A 10,898-nucleotide genomic window follows, 5' to 3' on the forward strand; every position below is an offset into this window, starting at 1 on the left:
GTATAACCTATATGTATGTACTGTATGTATGTATGTACTGTATGTAAGGCGGCTAACAACCGCTTAACACAAAATATTCTAGCACATTTACAGAATAGTGAGTCCAATTATCATTTGAGAGGAAACGCAGCATTTTTGCAGAAGAAAGCAAAAACTATATTAAAAACATTTCTTTTACTGCTGTCATACTATGGAACAATGAAAGTTACGAGTCTAGGAACCCTATCTGCCTTAGAATCTTATAAAGAATTGGCATTGCAAGGTTACAGAGGGGAGGGAAATGTTGGTTAACTCTTGATATGGTTATTGGACAATATAATCATAGCATTGTTGTACAGTAACTGGAAGAAAACTGGATAAACTTCTTGTTTTGACCATCTATAACATTGACAAAACTTGCTGTTCCTCTGAAGAATATCAACGTGATCATTCTCTGGGTCACATTGGAGCTACTAAAAGTCACTAAACAATTTACGTTCACTAAAGGAACTGATGCAGACTTCCATTGGGACTGAATGGATGGTTTGAAACAACAATGTGCCACAATTACTGTCAAAATGTACTGTACTTATTGTATGAATTGGTTAAAATATATTACAATGAGAGAGGTGTTTCCTAGATTCTGGGGATGGGGACTTCATAAGCCAAATGACCTTGACCCATCAGCCCTTTTTTTGGATGTTGTTCATGTTGCAAATGAGATGAAGGCGGTTAAGTCTGTTGTAATGACATGTATTCATTTATTCCCATTCGTTCTCTCATTTTAAAAAAAAGCCTTATTACACTGTTATAGTAAATAAAAAGAAAAGTGAGGAAAGGAATGGAAAGAAAGTAAAGGAGGCGTTTCTTGTAGCAATGGTCATATAGGGGTTCATCCTACAATGTGAACAATATAATTAGACGCTGTCCAACTGAGGAAGTGTGGGTAGTTGTTGCTTTCATACAAAGATCATGCAAAAATGAACTGAAGAAATGTTAATGTTAATGTAGAGTATTGTTTCACAGCTAAATCACAAATTAGGAATACTAGCACTCATACTGCATGTTCGGTATAATTTTTGTTTAATTTCCTTTAATGTCATCGTATCCTATCATCTCGTATCATATGTGCTCTTTAGAACTTTTAACATACTAATTGTTATCGTAAAGTGGAATAATTTCAACATTATTAACACTACACTGATTATTAATGCAAAGCTTAATCATTCTTATGATGTCATTATTCAAATTCTAGTTGTACAGGAATGGAATCTGTTCTTGATCTTCTTCCCTCTCTTTTTTCTGCTCTCACAAAAAGGGATTTCAGTGTTTTCTGACACTTATCTTTACTTATATTGTATCTTATGGAATCTTTTTGAATCAAACTTGCATCAAATCTCACCGTATCTTCATATTTGTGTTGCGTCATGTTAGTTAATGCCAGACAGAGTTCTTCTTAAACCTAAAAACTCCACTCTGAAGGAAGTGAAATTGGACAAAGAGAGTGAGACTAACATGGGAAAAATTAAATATGACTATTTATTGAGGAATTCCATCAACACAGGAAGAAGTGTCTAAACATAGAGCTATGTTTTTTCTCATTGTGTCCCTGCAGATCCTTTGAGTAGGATGTGTTTTTAGCAATCAGTGTGTGTGGACAGTGTCCAGCTCTGCCTACAGCATTCCCATCCTCATTTGTCTGCTGTGGGAGGAGCTGTCTGAGAACCCAAACACGATCGTTCATTCTAAGCAGACTGGTAAAGTCCTATTACCCAACAGGTGGAATCATTTCCTGGGACTGAGGCACCACAGTGACAGAATTTTATAAATGATAAAATTTGCATTCCTTATTGCAGCTCATTTCTCACAAATTATGGAGATAAACACAACTTCTGTCATGACCGTTGCTTCCACAAACAAACCAACATCCCTGCTAATATTCAGCATTGCTGATTTTTTTGATTTTCATTCTTTTCTTTTTTTTTTTTGTAAATAATTTCTTTCAGGGAGTTGTTTGCTGGCAGTGGGATGAAACTGGCTTTGACTTCATGTCCCAAACCTACTGAACAATAGATTAGCTATCAACCCCACATACTGTAGACAGTGATGTGTAAACCCGCACCACCGAGCAGCACTGCAAAACCTGAGCCACCAGAGGCCACCAGGGATTCATCACAAGTCTTATGTAGCATGAAATGTTATTAATCTTGCTGGATTAAAGCTTTCACAGCTGTCAAATCTGAAGATTTTGTCAAATTAGAGAATACCTTTTGTTAAAAGGCCTTTATTTAAAATAAAATTTAAAAAAAAAATCTTTTTGTCCATCTAATGGTGTGTGTGTGTGTGTGTGTGTGTGTGTGTCTGTGTGTGTGTGCGTGTGTGTGTGTGTGTATGTGCAGTTATCATCCAGATGATGTCATCTGTCAGTGCTGGTTCAAGTGGATTCACATCAGCAGACGGTTTTGGTTGAGCTGAAAGTTTTAAAGAATGTTTGATCATCCCAATATATATTGATGATCTGTTCCTTCAGACGGTGCAAACGGGGGAGGCGGCGGTTAGAGGCACCATGGAGCCCGTCTCGTAGTCAAAGTCAATTAGGGTGTGTGTGGCGGTGCTGATGCTGCAGGTGGAGGAGCCCGTTCCCATCTGCCGCTCCTGCAGTCTCTGGAGATAGCTCTGAAAGGGAGCCGCAAGCGTTATCTCTGCTCATTGCTTTTTCCACAATCATTCCTACATGATGCAACTATCTGTTATGAAATCATAAGAAATGTATTCTTCACATATCATGCCGGATGATAATCATCTCAGTGGCTTACAGGTGCTAGGACGTCCCCCGTGTAGCGTCTCAGCGGTGGAGGCCTGCGTCGACGATGAGTTTGAGGTCGTCTCCTCGACTCTCTATTTGTGAGCTTCTCTGCATATTTTTTCTGTTTCCGATGCATAGCTGGGATAAAAGGAAACTAAATAAATACAGTTTTTATGATCTAAATCCATCCAATGTAGAATGACTCAGACTCACCTCTGTGTGATATTCCGTTGGCAGTGAATCTCCACTGCACCAACACTCCTAACAGACTCATAACAGGCCATATCCCAGTGATGGCCCAGTTAAACCAGCATAGCGGGTGTGGGACAACTTCACAAAGTACATCATACACCTGATCCAGCAGCACAAACATCCCCAGCAGGTAATCCATACACAGCATCACAACAGTCGCTCCAAACACGGACGTGTAGATGATGGTGAACAGCCTCTGCCACTGAAGTGTGAACACAGCGATGGTGATGCTGGCAGCAAGGGTGGCAGCGACAGGCAGCCACACCGGCATGAGACTGTGAAAGTGTCCGATCACCACCAGGATGGCAAGGGAAAGCAGGAGCCCCAGCTGTAGGCCGCTGAGGAGGAGTCCAATGGCGGACACCAGCGTGGACATCAGCCCGCAGAGCACCCCCACGCCCAGGCCGATCCCAGCCTTTGTCTCCATCCCCAAGGCGTTTAGCGTCGGCTCGTTATGGTACAGCAGGAACATGGCGGCTGAGCTGGACATGAAGCCGGAGAAGAACATCACCACCCGGAAGCAGCGGTATCCTGGAAAGAGGAAAGTTTGACTTAAAAAAAATACTGCAACATCATTCACACACAGAAATCCACCCATCCATATTACAGATATGCTGGAGCCTAACCCAGCTGGCTATAGGGGAGCAGCGGGGTACACCCAGGATAAGACGCCAGCTGTTGGAGCTGCACATAAATCCTGTTTTACAATTGCTTTGACTGTTGAATTGAAAAACTCATAAAAGAGACACCAACACAAAACACCCTCAAATCCTCACTCTACAAAAAAAAAAGCAATATTATAGGCAAACATATATCATGATATGATCTATAGATATTGACTTTGACTCAGTTCACAGTTTTATCAATGAGTTCACAACATACATCTTGAAGGTGGAGTCACAAACCTGAATTGTCCGTATTTAATTCACGTTGACTGTCCTGAAATAAAATTGGCAATATGCGTCCGTGTTCACAAAGACTAATGATGATATTTCATCAGTATTTGACAAACGGCCCAGGAACTATTTTTGTCCACATCATTGAATGAGTGCAGCAAGACATGTTGCAGACGTTGCAACGTTTTTTGCTTTCAGGTACAGAGAAAATACTGGAAAGCGTCGTGTGCATGTGTGTGTGTGTGTGTGTGTGTGTGTGTGTGTGTGTTAGCATTACTTTAATAGTAGTTAAATCTTAATTCATTAAAATATCAAAAGTTTGGGGTCTTCTGTGGGTTTATGTCACTCTTTTTAAAAAGATATTTGTTCCTGCGTCTGCGTTGGATATTTATTGTCGCAATTACTTGTTGTTCTTTCTTTTTTTTGTATTGCTGGCGGTGAACCAACATCCCCCAACCGGCAGATAATGAAGGCACACTGAACTTTTACCTGAAAGAATTTGTGAAAAAAATTAACTTTTGGATTGAAGAATTTTCACAAACCATCCTTTAGTTTGTTTTGTATGAGGATCTGCGAGACGCTACATGATCATAAAGTTAAGATTCTGTTCTGACAGGATGGATGCAAACACTGACAGCTGCAGAACAACTTCATACCACAGCACTTGGTTAATTCTTAGCCAGCAGCGCTAACACTGTTAGCCACTGGGAACACAGACTTTGGCAGGATGTGTGTTTGTATAATGTCACATGTTGTAGGTCCATAGGACACATCCCTTGCAGTTTGTGTTTATTGGATTTGTTTCCACATATTTTCTCAGTGAAAACAGAGTCAGAAATAATGTCGAACTCCTTTGCTTCATGCTGCTTTTTTTGGTAAATCCCTATTTCTGTATTTTCAACATGGCGTAACTCCATGAGCTGCTGACGCTGGAAAGGTAGACGCCGTTTGTAGAGACATAATATCTCAGTCGGAGCTCGCATTTCACCAGGTTCAACGATGCAGAACAAGTGCCGTGTCAGAAAGTGCAACAGGTGGCCCTTCATTAATGCTGCCTGTGTCAGACTCCGACTCAGGAATGCCCATCTGCCCCCTCAAGCTTTGCGCTCATCCACCCTAAACCCAGTAGCCTCCAGACACCTGCTGCTGGAGGCTCAAGCCATCAGGTGAGCTAATGAAACAAGCAGAGGTCCATGCTGAGTCCTTACCTGTGTCGTCACGTTGATATTACCTCTGGTGTCATGGATACTTACCAAAGAAGCAGTAGATGAAGCCCAGTGTGAAGCAGACAGAGCAGATGATTGTTGGGATGACCTCATAGTTGATGTTAATCTCAAACGTACATATGTTCACCTTGGCTGGGTCTGCTCCTGGCTCCTCGGTAACGTAGAACGAAGTGACTGACATTTTAGGGGATTATAAGTTATCCTGGATGTGAATCTGATGTGTTCATTGAATGGCTTGCATGTGATGTCCAGGGAAGAAGGAAGCTCTTGAGCGAGGAACTAAACCACTTCCTGTTGGACACCTGCAAAAAGAAGAGTGTTGTTAAGCTTCTGTGGAAACACAGTCAGCTCCAGATCTGTCTCTGGCGGGTAACTTGATTATTATTGAGCATCGAATTAGTCTGGGAAGTAATCCTTTAAAACTTTCCCTCCATTTAAGGCAGAATTATGCTTTCAGTGAAATAAGAGGATGTGGCTCTTTCTCATGTGAAAATCCTTATTCAGGAACCAGAAAAGGAGAACGGGGATCCCCTCTGAGCTTAACAACACTTTTTCTTTTGTCCAAGAACAGGATACAGATGAGGAAATGACCTGGTGACATCATTCTGACCTGTTGTTCTGAGCGTATGCTTAGGTCTCACTGAACTGTACAACAAAAACAAACAGCACAGTTGTGAGACAACATGTGCAAATAAACAGATAAGCAACGGAATAAATGGTCAACAATTTAACGTTGAAGCTGATTTCAGTGCAGGTTATGTAAAATTATATTTTACATCAAACATCTCGATCCTTAGTATTTTGTTACTTTTTTTTAAATTTATATGGATATTTTATGATTTATTTGGTAGCTAAAGTCATCAAATAAATGCAGCCACAGAATAAATAAGTATAGAGAACCCACAAAGACAGTAAAAAGTACATTTCTAGCAGACTAAATAAAGGAGGGGTTGCCCAAAACTGTTTAGAAGTATTAAAGTAAATGTTTTCCCACCTCAAGAAACAGCTTTGCGTTCTTCCTAAACTGAAGCAAATTTTTAAAAAATTTAATTAGGATGATTTAATTGTCCATGTTTACACCTCTAGCTGTCTAACAACAGCACGTTACCATGAGGACCTCATAAGCTCCTCAGGCGGATCCCGTGGTCAGCAAATAGAATTAGAGGAGCATTAGCAGGTGAGTGATCCCCACGTCGACTCGTGTCCTCTCATAAAGGTGAACGTAAACCACAAAAGCACTTTCTAAAGGACCCCCACAAAATAAACACTAAATCCTCAGTGGAGAATGAAAGAAGAACTGAAACACCTCATCAAGTAAAATCTAACTTCCCACTAAAATAAGTGCCATCATCAAGTAGGAAGAGTTCCCTAAGAGTGATAAATGACACTAATAAATGTCTGACAAAGAAAAAGCTTGGACTAAAGAAACCATTTCTTACCTGGAGGGAGGCATATCTGCTGAGACAGAAGCCCTTAAAAGAGAAATTAGAAGTATCCTCAGCTGTAGTGAGCTGTCAGGGGTTTGTCTCTGGCTGTGTGGATCCCTCTGTGAACTCTGGGTGAGGCTCGGCGTCCAGCCTGCGCTCATGCAAGCAGCTGACGCCTCACAGCGACCATCTGCTGCCAAGTCCAAGGCCGAGCCAGCCGCTGCCCACGACCCCACGTCGCCTCTGCAGCTCCATCGCCCTCTGGGTGACAACTCCAGTTTAGGAAAGTTTTCTTCTTTTTCAAAAGAACCTTCATGCATCATTACAACCAAATCTTTCAGAAAATATTCAGTACATTTTGTCTGAGTGGTGAACACAAATTATTATGATAAATAATCAGTGATTAAGTAACTGGTTGTAGTTTTACCATGCTGTCTTACATTGTTGTACCAAAGCACTATATATTTATTTTCCCACAAATACATAAAAAAACAGAGAAACAAAACAAGAAAAGTAATTAATAATTTCCTGAGGGAGAGGGATAATTGAGGGAAATAAATTGAACACAACAGGAAACCAGTCTCGATCCACTGATGTTCCCCTGACAGTGTTGCCTATCTAACTTTTAGCCGTACTTTCCCCCTGCTGTTCCTAATCTCTCCACAGATTTAAAAAGTCATCATAGTCTTCATTTGCAAATTGATTAGGTAGTTTGTGTAAAGTAACAATCTGTATTTTGTTCCCTATTAATTTTTAATCATTACTTAACATTTTTTTAGGTGACCCAACAAGAACGTTGAACATTTTATACAATCAGTAATCAGCGTTTCCCCCATCAGGATTGGCTCCAGCAGTAATCCTCCACCCCATGGACTGGAACAGCCTCCAGATGATGTCATATCCTTTGGAGGCTGATGTTCATGCTTGTTGCATGCGCTCTATCAACCAATGTGGACGTAAGTCTCCGTAGCATAGCATCGGACTGAAAGTCCATCATGCTGCAGATGATTTCTTATTTTTTGACATCTTCTGCTGTTGAATCTGTTCTTGACGTGCGTCATAACGCTAATCTATTGTGACGCGAGTAGCGACTGCTGGATTACCAACCACCGGCACGCCAATAACAAGATCCCGGTCACGTTCCCATGCTGTGACATTCTTGCAGACATCATTTTCTTCCTATTCTTCCTGCCCTTTTATAGACTTGTTTAAGCCACCAGCGGTCATTAGGGACTAGCTGAATAAACGCGTTGTGGCTATTTCTTTATAGATTTTGTTTTGTTACACAACATTGATAGGAAAGTCTCTTGCTGCGGTTTGGAGTGCTACATGAGCAGGGTGATAGCATACTTGTGTTTGAAGCACAGCATGGAACGTGATTTAAAGCACAAACATCATAACGAGCAATCACGACGGAATGAGCAGATTAAAACCACGGTGGAGATCGTCATGACTACGAGAACACGGAGCCGCGATGGGGCCGATGGGGCCACTGAAATGGAACCACTCCTCTTGTGAAGAGTTTAAAGAGATGCTTTTCTGCACTAAAGTACATCTTTCTGTCATGTCCATGAAAGCACGCTATTTAAAAGCTTAGAAATCAGGAAGTAGAATTACTAGCCAGCATGCAAGCATGAAAATCTAAGGCTGTTCACTGAGGATGTGCCTGATATGTCACTACATTCACACCAGGCATGCTTCTGTACAGGAACGAGTGGTAATAGTTTAAAAAAGGACTTAAAATAAAACCGTTTCTCATTAATATAACTATGTACATATCCAGAATCATGTCTGTAGTTTTGTGTCTTCTAGCTGCAATGCTCTATTTTTGGCCCTGTCCACCAGTGACAGTTTATGAATAATGCTGCAGAAATTATGTGAGCGTGCTCAGCGGGAGGAAAACACATGAACAACATTTGATCACTGCTCAGCTGCCAGACGGAGTAAAATGTGCATTTGATTACAACCATGGCCCAAATCTGGCCCAAATCTGAATTCATGTGATTTAGGCTTTTTTATGATGCAAATTATAAACCGCTGTTGTCTGCTGGGTGCAGTTATCCTTGAAAGTGATCAAAATTGTACCTGCCAGACATGTTAGTGTGAGGATGGAACAATACAGAACAGCCTCATTAAGTTCACGACTGTCAGTAATTGTATTTCCAGGGCTGATTTGAAATAAATGACACCATAGAGGATTCTCTCGATAGTTATTTAGGGTGCTTCTCTGTTATTAACATTTCTCTCTGCATCAGGATCAGATTAAAAAATATTCAGAGTGGAGAAAATCCTTCTCACCTGGCATGGATGAAATATGAATTCATAACTCCTTCAGAGGTTGCCTGAAATCTCAAATCGCACTGTTAATCGATTTCAATATTCTCCATCTGCGCAATACTTTATGACATACAGTATTTGATGGCAGAGCAGGGAGTATTGATCGAGACTGACCATTTCAGGTCCATACATCAAGTATGTTTTTCATCTTAATGCCCTGAAGAGATAGAGAAGTGAGGTTATCGTCCCCCTATAGGATAAATAATCCTGGATGATTTAGATGTCTCAATCAGAATGGTTTGAATTTAAATGTATGGGACAGGACAATGAATAAAGAGGTATAATACAGGTTTTAATCTAATCTAATTTAAAAAGATTTTCTTATAATACCATAATGTCTTATTATAGTTTTTACTAATTTTTTATTTGACATTTATTTAGTCATGCAGGTAATTCAATTGAGAACCAATTCTTGATTACTATCACAACCTTTCAGTTTTAGAATCTCTAAATCGCCCGCGTTGCATGTTTTTTTTGGCAGTGGGAGGAAGGAGGAGAACCCAGAGAGAACCCACGAACATGCAGACTCCTCACAGTTGGATTTGAGCTTGAAACCTTCCTGCTGTGAAACTACAGCGTATTATATATTGTATAGCGTATATTTGTACGCTATACAAATATACAGCTACCCACTGCACCACCATGCTGTCCAGTGTATTTAATTTTATTAATAATAAAACCTTTAATGATCTTAACAAACATTGGATATTGTAAATGTAATGCAAATTCACTTCACTACAAAGCCTATTTTTCACGTGCATGGTCCTAAAAGAAATATACTGTCACATCACAGGAGTGATTGTTCAAAGATCCATCCGTTATTCATCTGCTTTATATTAGGCAGTAGAGACAGACGTGCACAGAATCAGAGTTGCACGTTTATATGTAGGGCAGACATTGTGCTCTTCTGACCCTAACGCTGTGTTTTCATGTGTCATGTTCAGATTATTAATATCTAACTGTCTGTTTTTCTATGCACTTGATATTTTGAAAGGCAAGTATAACATCTCAGACCATAATATTGACAGAAAACCAAACATGCGCTGAGGCTCCAGAAAGGTTCAGAGTTCACTGATAAAAATAATCATTATCAAAATGTTTGCAGTGGCAGTGGAGCATCTCATAAAAGCTTCCACGCTTCCATTCAAATGTGCGCTTTATCACAAGTCATGATGTACGCTATACAAATATCTTTTTTGAAACACAACCTTTAACAATCACATTAATTTCCAGTTACAACTAGAAAGCAAACAGAAAGCATTCGTCTACGCAAAAGCTAAAGTTATCACTAACATCCAACACATGTTGGTCCTCAAATAGTCCAACACGTTACACTGACAACGAAGGCGACAGTAATATCAGCTCTTCTTTCTTTTGTGATCAAGTGTTCCTGAATCCACTTCTGTAGAATTGATCCACAATTAAATTAACTCTAAAATGTTCTAAAGCCTGTTCCAGCTGATATTAGGCGATCCGCCTAATGAAGGAAAGCAGCAATGAAGGAAAGTCGAAGGGATTTGAACCCAGAGCCTTCTCACTGTGATGTGGTTTCAATTCAGTAACGTGTTTCAACACAGGGGAGGTTAATTTTGAAACGCCGTGTAGGTTTTGTACAATCATATTAGGACTCATTATATCTTTATGATGAACATGCAAAGCAATAGCATTCATCTGTGGAAAGGCACAGACCGTCTCATAGAAACCTCCCCTTAATGTTTCTGAAAGTGGTCTGTTATGCTCATCCCCCCCACCCCCGCTATTCTAAAGGGCTGAACATATAGGAGGCTCTTTCAATATTAAACCTCTACAGAGGAAGGAAATATGCTCTATTGTCTCTTTATATTTTACACAAGGACAGTCACACGTGTTGTACTCCCTCTAGAATTTAAAACTGGTTTTTTCATCATTGTTAACTCTCAAGTCACATATACAGCATGTTGAGGGTGTAATGATCCGGACTGACAATAAAAGCAAA

At 40.2% G+C, this 10,898-nt stretch overlaps 1 protein-coding gene across 1 annotated transcript; it reads right to left on the minus strand.

Annotated features, from left to right (window-relative positions):
• Positions 1-1,499: 1,499 nt before the first annotated feature.
• On the minus strand, positions 1,500-6,784 carry LOC137607200 (transmembrane protein 198-like). Its single transcript, XM_068332776.1, has 5 exons — positions 6,599-6,784; positions 5,187-5,461; positions 2,999-3,568; positions 2,796-2,923; positions 1,500-2,655 (listed from the first exon to the last, which is right to left on the minus strand). Exons 2-5 carry the CDS (start codon positions 5,338-5,340, stop codon positions 2,506-2,508), a joined length of 1,002 nt encoding a protein of 333 aa, XP_068188877.1. The 5' UTR covers positions 5,341-5,461; positions 6,599-6,784; the 3' UTR covers positions 1,500-2,505.
• Between the last annotated feature and the right edge of the window lie 4,114 nt (positions 6,785-10,898).

The sequence above is a fragment of the Antennarius striatus genome, chromosome 2 (genome assembly GCF_040054535.1).
Source record: "Antennarius striatus isolate MH-2024 chromosome 2, ASM4005453v1, whole genome shotgun sequence".
Taxonomy (NCBI): domain Eukaryota; kingdom Metazoa; phylum Chordata; class Actinopteri; order Lophiiformes; family Antennariidae; genus Antennarius; species Antennarius striatus.